We start from the raw sequence: 12,759 nt of genomic DNA, 5'->3' as shown, positions 1-12,759 counted from the left end.
AGTTATGTATATTTAAATTGTACCAATAAAATTAATTTTTTAAAAATAGAAGCAATAGGTAACCTGCATTACCAGAAGGGCTACATGGGAGCGGAAGGCAGCTTCACAGGCCTGTCACTGAGGACACTGTGAGGACCAGACTCTGATTCAGGGCAGGATGCAAACTTTAAGACCAACACTCAGCAGAAGCCACTGCTCCTTGTGGTCTGTCTTCCCAAACAGAAGGCACAGTTCCTTCACATCTTAGCCCTCAGCTGATCAGCAATCACCAGGTAGCATTCTGAGGCTATTTAGAAGTGCTTCTCACAATTTAGAATCAGAATATCCAGCTGGGAGCCCCAAGCACTGGAATTTTAAGTCTTTAGTGAATGTCAACAGATGAGGAATGGAGTAAGCATGAAGGAGCTGAGCATCCCCGGGGAAGCCTCTTCCCACCCCAGTGTTCTTCTTACAGGGTAGGAGCCGCTATTCCCCTGCTCAAATTCCACCTCCCGATAAGAAGCCACATCCCCATATTTTAAGAATAAGCAATTAATTTGAATGATGGTTGCACGTAGGCTTAAAAAGGTCAAAGGATGCTGATCTGCGTTAAGTCCTAAAGCCTGGCTGCCTTTATGAAGAATTTGAAACATAAAAATTTCATAGATGACACATCCTCCTGCACTTCCAGCATAAACATATTCCGACAAATCTTACTGCAAACACACAACCACATGCAACTTGGCAGCACAGCAAGTGGCCTTTATTTTTAATATTTGTAGAAAACTGACTTAGACTTCAAAATTCATTGCAAAATTTTAGTACATGTGCTGTCGAAGCGAGTACTCATTGCAAATTACCAGTAGCAGTTTTAAGCATTTCAACCATGCTGACAGATTCCACTCTGCTGGCACAAACAAGGCCAGTATTCTTGTGTTCAAAACCAAGATTTATCCCAAGGATCAATTCCATCTGCCTCACTACTCAGGACCCATTTGTGACTATGTCTTCTTCCATCTCCTCTTCACCATCATCAGCGGGACCTGAAGAAAACCAAGAACCACAAATTACATCAGTTCTAGAGTCTGTGCAGCAGGCAGGTGCCCCTTCTGGGGGTCCTATGTGCCAGACAATGCACAGGTACAAAAAAACCAAAGCGGCCTCTGTCCTCAAGGGTCTTATAATCCAGGGACAGTCTGTCTGTGGCAGGTACTAGAGAGGGTGGTCAATTTCCGAGGAAAAGAAAGGTGTCTTAACAAAGTAAAAGTAACTGCCTCTCGTCATAGTTGCTGCCTATTTATCTTCTGTGAAGACAAAAATTAGAAATACCAAAACAAAACAGAACATAGTCATGCACCTAATACATGCCAGGCAGTGATTAAAATCAGTGACTCACTCTATTGTCACTAAATTAAGGCAACACAGCAACAATAACCAAAAGGTTCAGTTTCATTTGTTCAACAATTTAAAGCACCTGCCTTGCAAGCGCAAGGACCTGAGTTCAATCCCCGGTACCCACCCACCCAAAAAAACAAAACTAAACAAAACAATTTAAAGCAGGTTTTCTGGTCAATGTATTTTGAAAACGGACATGTTTTTACCCTATCAATTGTTAAGTGTTTTACTTGTATAGTTAGGTCCAAACTTCAGGTTTCTAGATACAAAGCTACTAAGAAGGAATGCCTTTGTTAGTATATTCAGAAGCCTAGGCCTAATGAGATTCTAGAAAATACAGTACTATGACTGATGTCCTAATTTCTTAATCCCAAATGTACAGAGACTCTGAAGGCCCAAATAAAACATCCTGAAGGAAGGAGAGTAGTCCAGTACAGTAAGTCTCCAACTTACGAACTAGGTCTGTTCTGGGAGGATGTTCATATGTCAGATTTGTTCCTATCTGACAAAGTGAGTCTTATATAGTATACCTGTGAAAGTTCGTAACTCAAATGCTCCTAAGTCGGGGGCTTACTGTAATTCTACCCTACTGTAGTCACAATGGCAGTATTTTTTTTTTTTTTTTTTTTGAGACAGGGTCTCACTATGTAGTTGAGACTGACCTGAACTCACCATGTAGCCCAGGCTGGTCTCGAACTCACAGTGACCCTGCCTCAGCCTCCCGGGTGCTCGGATTACGGGCGTGCACCACCACACCTGGCCCACAATGGCAGTATTGATGTTGCACACTTCCCAACCCCGAAAACCTGGACTGATTTCTAGTGCTGCCTAATCCATCACAAAGCCACGTGGGTGCTGCCATCTCATCTGGCCACAATGTCCCCACGATGCAGGCCTCGTTTTCTGGCCCTCTCTCAGCTCAAGAGTGCCTATGCAGGCGTTTTGCTGTGCAGTTCTCGCTGCCTGAAACCCCTGCCGGCTGCATCTACTTTAGCACCTTTCAAACTACTAGGCTTGAGGGCTGCATGTTAACTGTATTTATCGATCCTGTATTAGAAACTAAAACTGGAAAATTTTAAAGAAAGTAACTCATGAAGACAATAAATCCATTACATACTGAGATTTACATTTTAACAAAAAGTGGAACTTTCTAAGACAGCATTGAGTGAAAAGATTGACAACACTTTATACATTTTTTCTTGGTGGTAGTGGCAATTAAACCCGGGGAGATCTGTACTGCACTGAACTACATTCTCCTACTTTTTGAGACAGGGTCTCGAAAGGTTGCCCAGGCTGGCCTTGAACTTTGATTCTTCTGTCTCTGATTCTTGAGGAGCTGGGATTTTATCATGTGCCACCATAGCCATCTAAAAGCCTCAAATAATTTTTCATACTCTTTTACTTGAAAAATCCAGTGGTCCATCCAGTACTTTGAATGGATCTTTTTACCCATGCATGATTTTCTAACACCAAATGGAAAAGAGTGGTTCAAGGGTTTTCAGATCTCCCAAAGTTGAGCAATTTCATGACACAATGTCAACCCCCCATTCAATAATGTCCCCAACTTACAAAGTTTTTTAAGTACTAAGTAAGTAGCTGACATCAGTTTTCCAAGTTTTAAGTTTTGCTTGGAACCTTGAATTTTACCCCCGAATACACAGTCAGTCATCTTCCTTGAGGCAGCAGACTCACTTCATTCATGTCTGAGGGTACGTTATCTCTCACCGCAAAGCAGCTGCGTAACCAAACAATTCAGGCCTGTAGAAGTTTCATGTGTACCCATTTGCCACCCAAAATATCAGACAGAAGAGTACTGAAGCGGTGGTATCTAGTAGTTATTTTGCTTTGCTGAGGACTGATTTCAGACATCATACATGTTAGGCAAGGGCTTTACCCCAGGCCACGTCCTCAGCCCCTAATCATCCTCTAGGACATTCTTTTTTATTTGGTACCTCGGATCGACCTTGGGACCTTGTGCTTGAGAAGCAGGTGGCACCACTGAGCTAAATCCTTGACCCTTTAGGACACTCTTAAGTGCAACTGGTATACATTTTAGTGGGAGTGGATAGCAAGGAAGGCTACATTAACTGCCATCACTAGTACTGCAACCTTGCTGAGGCACCAGCAGTTTTACCCACCATTGTTCTTGCTCCATCAGTGCACACACTGCTGTAATAAGAAAAATGTCTTGGTGTCGTTACAGGAATAGTTTTGATCACACAGAGCCCCAGAAGTCCAGGGACCATTGAGAATCATACATTAAAAGCTAACTTACTCATTTTAGCTCTCAGCTGAAACAGTATTTGCCTAGGAAACTTTCCCTGAGCCATCAGTCTAGGTAGACGTCTGATGCTCACATGCAGTAGCAGAACAGTCAACAATTTGTTTTATTTTTGGTTTTTTGAGACAAGACCTTGCTTTGTAGTTCAGGCTAGCCCGAACTCACTACGCAGCCCGGATTGGCCTGGAACTTGCGGCAATCCTCCTGTCTCAGCCTTCTGAGTGCTAAGATTACAGGCATGTGCCACCATACCTGGCTTAGAATAGTTCACAACTTAAAAACAAGATCCTGTGCTAAGTACAATATCTCAGTTCTTCCAACAACCTTTAGAGGCCAGTATTAGTATCATCTCAGATTTACGGATGAGTAAGTAGACTTGGAAATACTTGGCCAAGGACAGATCTGAGGAGGCTGAGATCTGTGTGTTGGGTTGTTTGCACAGAGGACCTGTATTCCTAACCTTGCTTAGAGACAGGAAATGTTCTGAGAACCGTATCACTGGGCGATTTTGTCACTGTAAAAGCAGAAGTACCAGAAAGCATAGGAGATGCCCAGTGCTACCAGGCTACAAGTGGCACAGGCTTCTTGATTCCATAATTTGGCTATACTGTTTTATATCAGGAGTCACACCAAGGCCATGCATGACTCAAACAGGCATGTCAGCTAGCAGAGACGGGCTGGCGTTGCTCCTTTGCTAATGGCTGTCATTGGGGCCTAAGTCCTGGTCTGTGAAGGGGCTGGGCTCTGCTGAGTTATGTACAGCTGAGGTCAGTGTGACCCCAATTAAAATCCTTTCCCCCGAATTATGGCTTCTCACTGACCTTGTGGGTTGCTCGCTAATTGTGCCTGGTCCCAGTACCAGTTTCATCTATTCTAGCAAGATAAGCGTGCTGACGCTCTGACAGCTCTGCCTGGCACCATCATGCCAGATGTTTGGCAGTAATTAACTAGATGACCTCAAAGCTCCCTATTCCTTCCACCACTACATTCAGTAAATACTGGCTGTATTGGAGGCCTTTGTCTTTGCTGCCGTTAGCAGCACTGACCAGGATCCAAGACTCAGCTTCTCCATCTAAATCTCGTTTCTATCTGTTCTTAAATTCACCTTGAGCTGTGGTGGCTCACAGCCAGGACTCACAGCAGAGGTCCTGATAATGGTCCCCTACCCCACTCCTTACAAGAAATTATACTTACATATATCTAGATCATACAGCTGTGTAATAGAGCCTATTGTTCCTAGATTACCATACTGAATATTGTAGGCAAGTGTAACCCAACAGCAGAGGTGCAGTTAAAAAAAAAACAAAAAAAAACACTAGGTAATAGGAAATTTTCAGCCTTATTATAACTTGTGGGACCACTGTTAAATATGTAACTGACATTAACCAAAATGTTGTCATGAGGTGCATGGCTGTATATAAAAATAAAAGTCCACATGGTTATCTTTGGAGTTTGGTTCACTTGATGCTACCAAATAAATCTACTTTAACTTTACCATACTTCCCCTTCCCCCACACCCCTAAAGTCCTAATGAAATACTTTCTTTTAGCATTTTATTTATTTTTTGCAGTCTCAAGGATTAAATCCAGGATTTCTGTAATAAGCTAATTCTTAGCCCTTTATTTTTATTTTTTCCAGACTAGGTCTTTCTCAAGTTTCCAAGACTAAGCTCCTATTTTTGATTCTCTTGCCTCAGCATTGATAGGTAGCTGAGATTATAGGCATGTGCCTGCCTAGCCTCTTCTGGCATTCGTGGACTGTAGTTCATGAACTGTCTTGTAATTACTTCGAGTGTAACATTACTTTGGGAGCACAAAGACAGCACGATGTTTCCTGACCTGATCTGCGTTCTCTGCCAGGTATCTGACCAGACTGCAGCAAGCCCTTCAGCCTCTCCACTTCAGCCAGAGTGGATGCGTTTGCTATAGCATTCTGGAGGAGAGAGCAGAATGAAGACAGATAATTTCAATTAAGTATCAACCACCCAGAAAATACAGAAGTTCGTAACAACTTTTAGAGTTAGAACATTACATAGTTCTGTGTTGGAGGAAGAATTTTAATGGTACACCGAACCAACCTAGAAATCAAATCTTAAATTTCCAAAATTGGTGAAGAAATACAGGCCCTCTTATAAAACAAGATAACAAGTAATCATTCCACTTGTCCTAAAATTTAAGCTTACTATTTATATGGAATTATATTACTGGATACTTTAGCAGGCAATATTATAAAATCAGGGTTTTTCCACTATCATCCCAAAAGATTTATCAGACTGCACATCTGTGAAATAACAACTACGGCACACTGTGAGACAACATACCAAGGTAACTGACTACTGAAAATGATAAATGAACCCAGGAAAATAAAAAAGACAAAGGAGCTATTTCAATTGGCACACGCAACCCAATTCAAGTTGAAGTCCTAATCCCACGTCATCTCTAACCAGTCTAGAATTATTACCTTGATTGCTTCTACATCCCCTGGAGATGGCCCACCTTTCTTTTTGTCAGCTGGTAACCCAGCACCTGGATTAAAACTTGGAAGGAAAAGAATATAGCTGTTAAATTCTCACCCATAAACGTTGCTTCTCTCTTACTTTCAAAAGCTTTTGAAAGTAATTAAACCAGTGTAGTATCTTATCTTTGTTAACAAACTGATACAAGAACTCTCTCCTTCAGAAACACCACCCACTTCATCTTCCTACAGAGAACAGAACATATAAAACATCACATTAAGACTGAGGTATTTGTTCTCTGGACTTAGCAGAAATTTCTGTGTGATGTGTGGACCATGGATGGCCACAGATTATCAGCACGCTAATTTAATACCACATTAATCACAGTTTTTGGTTTAATTTTGTAGGAAGCAAACTGCCAGACAGTGTTTCTGAAGTGAAGCGGAGTTAAGTTGGATTTCTGTATCTTACGTTTTGCTCCTCCTGGCAATATCCTTTGCAAGCTGTGCACCCCGTTTGCCCTTGAACATTTTCTCTGCTTCCTGACGCTCCTACAGCGACACCACACACAGAGTTAATGGAAATAGGAATACCACATGCATTTAGATGCATTCCTCAGAACACATGGAAGAGAATGCTCCTAAAGTACTCTGGGCTGGTAAAAATACCAAAAAGCCAATTTAAAATTAAAAGGAGACACAGTAGTTTTGCCTTTGCTGGTGAAGCTTTTAAAAGTTCCTCCTCGCCTGTAAGAGCTACCAAGAACTAAAGAGGGGGAAGGGAAACCTCCTAATAACAGGAAAAGTCATCATAATGGCCAGAGCTGCTAAAAAATGGATCATACTAAGCTCCTCACTGGTAAAGTAAGCAGACAATCCATTGTGTGGCTCTCCAACATCCTGCCAACTTTGCATGACCAACATTACATAAAATAATGTTAATTCAAAGCCCTACAATAAACTCTGCCATGAAGACAAAAAGCATTTTCTTTCCCACATTTTAAATTACAAACTAATAGTAAAATACATTCTATTAGTCAATTCAAAAAAACAGTTAACAAAAGTATAAAGGAAAACATAGAACTCTGTAATGACTTACAACCAAAGAACACTTACTTTTAGTTTTACTTTCTGAAAATCCAGTACTCTGACTTGTGGAACTTTATAAATCACATACAGTCTGTAATGCTTCTTATTTGTTACGGGATTTCTTAGAATGCTACAAGAAAAGGAACAACACAATGTCACTTTTGTTCGTGGCATGGCACCGAAGACATTAATCTAAGTGGCATTAAGTGTATTAATCAATGGAAAGTATACTATTACTCACGTCTCAATATGTCAATTTAGGTAACATGAAGAAAATAGCTTCAATTTTTAAAATTTTATTAAAAGAAAAAAATTTTATAGCATTTCACTAGATAGCCCAGGCTGGCCTGGAACTCATGGTGATTGATCCTCCTGCTTCTGTCTCCCCAGTGGTAGGATCGCAGGCATTAACTACCATGCCTGGCTTCAGTATTTGTTTCTAAACATATTTTCTTCAGTATTTGTTTCAATGAATGCTTTAAGGCTGGTAACAGTGATATTTTAAAGACTTCATTAATTTTGCCATTATAACAAATAGTTTCCATACCTTAGGTAAGTCAGTGATTTGAGAGATGCCAAAGGGTCCAAATCACCCTGTAAAATAATGACCACAGGTAAGAATGCTGTGTGTAATCTATTTTGATATATTGAAATAGAGAATCTTTGGAGTAAGTATCCACATTGTCTTTTATTTTTTATTGCACTAGCACCTAGCCCAATATTAGCACTCACAGATGCTTTAACAATTTTGACTGAATAAATTGATGAATACATTTCATCTTCTTAAAAATCTTGGCATTAGCAACTTTTGTCTCAACATCAGAAGATAAAAAATATTAATTTCCAATGGCATCTCAAAATGGGTTACTGAGTAATAATTCAGGGAGGAAAACAATGCCAGAGCTGATATGAGTTTCTCTATGTAGGGAACATCAAGCCAGGATCTTGGGTGTAACATGGTCTTTCTTGCTACACCCTCCCAATCACCCAGGAACAGTCTTTGAGACAGGGTTATCTTTATAATAGCCCCCACAAAATCTCTTCAAATAATTTTTCAAAGACAAGGTGAATCGTATAGCTAAAAAACAGGTGAGAGTCAAGATATGTGATGTACAGGTACAAATTCCCTATGATGTGATTATTATGTACACCTAAAATGTATACTAGTAAACTTTAAAACAACAACAACAACAAAACCAGAAACTAAATTATGGGAAGAAGGCTGGATAGGTTTTAATCTTCCCAAATTGTCCATACTCCATAGTGCAACAAGGATACAAAATCTAAAACCTATGGTCGGTATCTATTACCAAACTAAATGACAAGATATTTCCTAAAAATCCTATAATGGTAATAAGTGGGGACACCACTGTAAAAATACAAGACTGCATGGCAACAACATTTGTGCAGGAAAAATCAGAGGGAAGGCAAAGAGGCATCTGATGAACTGGAAAACTCCAATCAACCTACAGGTATTCCATTTGAGAACAGCAACCCAAACACCTGCATATTCTAATAAAGAGCACAATAAATAAATCTGTGAGAAGGGCTGATAGCATTACAACAATAAGGACCCTCATTCAACACTAACCAGAAATTGTGTCCGTGCCAGGACAAAACACTACATTGAGGAAAACACTGCTAAGAACAGATCTCATTGAGTAGATAGGGCCAAGATACAAAAACAAAAGCGAAAAAACCAGGCAAAGCAGCAAGTGGCTCACTTCCACAGCACATATACTGAAATGGGAAGGATACAGAGATTAGTATGGTCCTGAGCAAGGACGGTACAGTTTGTGAAGTTGTTAAGCTGCCCAGGGCAGACATGAACTTGCAATCTTCCTGCCTCAGGCTCCCACAGTGCTAGGATTATACACATGCACAACCAAGCCTGCTTATGATATGAAATTTTATATATCTCTTTCATTAACTGATCAGAACAGCAGTCTTCATCTTTGTGAAGAGTTTTAAATACAACTACAATTTCTCTAACATCACCAATCATGTTACACATTCCCTATCAATGTGTATTTTGGGTTAAATATGTCATACAAAAGTTATGCGAAAGGACCCATAGCCTCAGACTAGTACCTTCTTACTTTTGCAGTCAAACACTCCTTCAAGAATCTGACAATGCTATGAACCCTGCCCACCAAGAAGGGAAATGCAGTTCATTCTAAATAATGAGGAAAGTAGAGAAGGAAGGTAAAGTCTTAATAACCTAAAATCAAATTGTGCAGTACAGATTTAAAACAAAATATTTAATATTTAAAACAATATATTTCAAACAGAATATACAGTATGAACTCAATTTTGTTAAAATTAGACATACAGAGCAAAAGCTTTAAGAGCTTAAAACAGGTCAAAATAATCATTATCTATACAGTGAAAACTGAAACGTGCCCCTTCTCTCATACAGAAATTAGTTTCAGATGGACTGCTCACCTAATGTGAAAAGTAAAACAATAAAGTTTCTACAATAGAAATTTCATGCATGTAATTTAAAATTATGCAATTTAAAATTTCTAATAGCCACATTAAAAGTAAAACTAATTTTAATATATTATTTAACCTATTACTCCAAATATTATCATTTCAACATCAATATTAAAAAGTGACTAACACAGTATTTTAAAAAATTCCAGGTCAATCCAACGTGAATTTTACAGTTCTGCATATCTCAACTGAGCAGAGCCACTTATGTCTAGTACTGAACACTGCAATTCTAGAAAGCAACACGAGTTTCTTTAGTCAGGGGAGGAAAAAGGAAGCTTCAACAAAACATCAAAAGCACTACGATAAAGACTGGTAATTAGAAACTACTTAAGGTTTGTGCAGCATATGAGAGGCCCCCAGTTCAATCCCCAGTAAATACACACACAAACCACTCACCAAAACAAAACCCACAGGTCCAGATTTTGTAATAATTAAGAAAAAGATAGAGAAAGGATGAGATAATTCTTGGGATCTTTGCAGGTACTACCTTTAACCTCACCCCCAGACAGAAATTTCCTTTTAATCAACTTACCAGTTCCACAAGACTGTTGTTGGTGAGAACGAGTTCTGTGAGACACGGCAGAGCCTGATCAAGTCCCTCACCTATTCGGCTAAAATAAAAACAGAAAGGCTGTTGTTAGTGAAAGCAGAAAATAAGCTAACACTTTTATCTCAGTCATTGCTCACAGGTTATAACCAGCAGGGCAAAATGGAATTTTAAACGCGAGAATTTTTCTTTTAGAGACAAGCTGCTTCTCCAAACTTCTGCAGGCAGAGGACCTGTAGCCCACCTCTCCTCTTCTACAATTCAAATAGAATACGCAGATAATGGTTCCAGGGGGTCTGGTCGAGGGGAGGGAGGGAACAGAAAAGGGCCAGAAGGGATGAATAAATGCAGAGCTGTCTACTGTCACATCCTATTTCCACTCCCTTCCCTTGCTTACTATAAAGGTCCTGTACATCTGGATACAGTGAGATAAAGGTAGGTAGCAGCATGAGGCTTCCACTTCTTCACCACTAGCTGTGAACAAAGCCTTTTCTTTCCATCAAGCCTCCTGTGGTTTGTTTGGGATCAGGAGCAAATGGCTGCTCAGGTAATAAGATCTCAAAGTTGAAAGACCTTAGCAATTCTTCTTACATATCCTACGTTGAAGATAGGAAACGAGGCACAAAGAAGCCTTGTCTGTGGCCACAGTCACTGGCATACGCAGATGATTTTAGATCCCATGCTTCCTGGATGCTGCCTGACCTTTTTCCACTGCCACAATGTCTGGTGGAAACTAAGAAAAGGTGAGATTCTTGGCTTTATAATTTTGTTCAGGAAGCACAGAAATACAAGTGATTTTGCATGCACAGATCATGTGCAAGACATAATTATGACAGAGAGGGTAGTTAACCTATGAAAAATAGCACAAGGATTGCTCTGCATTCAAGGCCAGCCTGGGCTGCATAGTGAGTTCAAGTCCAGGATGAACTACATAGCGAGACCCTGTCTCACACACACACACACAAAAAGCCAAATATTTTTGTCTAGATATTATATATAAACTTCAATCATTTTTCCAATAACATTTATGTAGGGCTGATGAGAGGGTCAATAAAGGTCTCATTTTCAGTAAGTTACACTCTGTAAATCAGTTTTAAAAACAAACAGGCATGAGGTACAGATATTCAGTGAAGATATATTTTATATATACTTTTAATATGATCTGATAATTGCTTCAGAAGCCAAAATCAAATCAGAAATGCAACGATACACAAATATAGATTTCCCTTTCCTTCCCCTTTCCTTTCTTTTTCTCTTTTTTTGGTCCCGGGGATCGAACTCTGATCCTTCTGCTTTGAGAGGCAGGCAGAACCACTGAGCTAAATCCCTGGCCCACAAATACAGATTTGAGTACATGCAAATAAGACTAAATAAGGTCAAAATACTCTGGATTAGTATGGAGAAAGTATTATTCATTTCTCGTCTTAAGAAGAAACACGTAGGCTGAATTGGCAGTATGCTCAACAACTTTTTCAAGGCACACTGCAATATTTACTCAAGGTTTAAAAAAAAATCATTCTCCAACAGCAGGCACTTACCATATTCTGTTGTTGTTCACTAATAATGTTTTCAGTCGCCTCAACAAAGGAAAACCATCTAGTTTCCTGATCTCATTGTCAGAAAAATCAATAGCATCAAACTGGTCTAAGGTAGCACCTAGATTTTCAATGACGGGAATTTTATATCCTGTAAAACATTAATAATATAATTTGAACAGTTATATTACTTCATGGTAATTTGATTCAAAGCTTTCATTTATTAAGGAAGCATTTACCTGTCACCTATGCAAGTCAAACACAGAACAGTGTAAGCCGCTGAAGATAAATGACAAAGTAAGAATCACAAGTCCCCAGTTGACTGATGCTTAGGGTACAGTAGTGGACTGACCTGAAGACGCTGAGGACAAGTACAAAGGCAAGAAGACAGGAGTACTAATCAATAGTATCGGTAGCTAACATTTATAAGAACATTCAAAGGTGTTTCATACTATTCTCAGACCTTAGAGCTAGCGAAGCAGCACACTAGGAATCAACACTTGAGGCATTGGGGACAACAGTTCTCCACTTCCTGCATTTCCATCAGCCAGATTCACTGCACTCCTCAGCAGACCCCATGACAACAGGACTGTTTTGCTTACTTCTCCCCCAACAGCTCCATTTCAGAGTTCCAGGGCAGTGGTTTACACGCTGTAGGTCACACATGAGCAATTTATTCAAATACTAATTTGCCTAATCTGGGCATAAATTAATGCCCAAATAACTGCCTAAAAGAAGTAACGAACCCAGGAACGGTTAAAGTACATAAACTCAAAGCTGTATGGACTGCATCAAAATAAATACTGCAACAAGTATGACCTGACTAGCTTTAGATATTCTCAAGGCTGCATACACTCGAGACAGAAGAGGAAGAGATGGATGTGTGCTAAGCCAGAGAGGCAAGATGCTCTTGAATTGGACGTTTCTGAGAAACTAGTTCAACAAAATAAAAGCACTGGGCTTTCCCAAAAGTCAGCAAGGCA

At 39.8% G+C, this 12,759-nt stretch overlaps 1 protein-coding gene across 1 annotated transcript; it reads right to left on the bottom strand.

Annotated features, from left to right (window-relative positions):
- Positions 1 to 716: 716 nt before the first annotated feature.
- Positions 717 to 12,355, bottom strand: Snrpa1 (small nuclear ribonucleoprotein polypeptide A'). The gene is made up of 9 exons (XM_010611089.3): positions 12,334 to 12,355; positions 11,780 to 11,927; positions 10,227 to 10,305; positions 7,746 to 7,792; positions 7,226 to 7,328; positions 6,582 to 6,661; positions 6,116 to 6,191; positions 5,494 to 5,587; positions 717 to 1,022 (listed from the first exon to the last, which is right to left on the bottom strand). Exons 1-9 carry the CDS (start codon positions 12,353 to 12,355, stop codon positions 964 to 966), a joined length of 708 nt encoding a protein of 235 aa, XP_010609391.1. The 3' UTR covers positions 717 to 963.
- Between the last annotated feature and the right edge of the window lie 404 nt (positions 12,356 to 12,759).

Source organism: Fukomys damarensis, unplaced genomic scaffold (genome assembly GCF_012274545.1).
Source record: "Fukomys damarensis isolate Sample0158 unplaced genomic scaffold, DMR_v1.0_HiC HiC_scaffold_7, whole genome shotgun sequence".
In the NCBI taxonomy this organism is placed as follows: Eukaryota; Metazoa; Chordata; class Mammalia; order Rodentia; family Bathyergidae; genus Fukomys; species Fukomys damarensis.
This window is presented reverse-complemented; position numbering and strand designations above follow the sequence as displayed.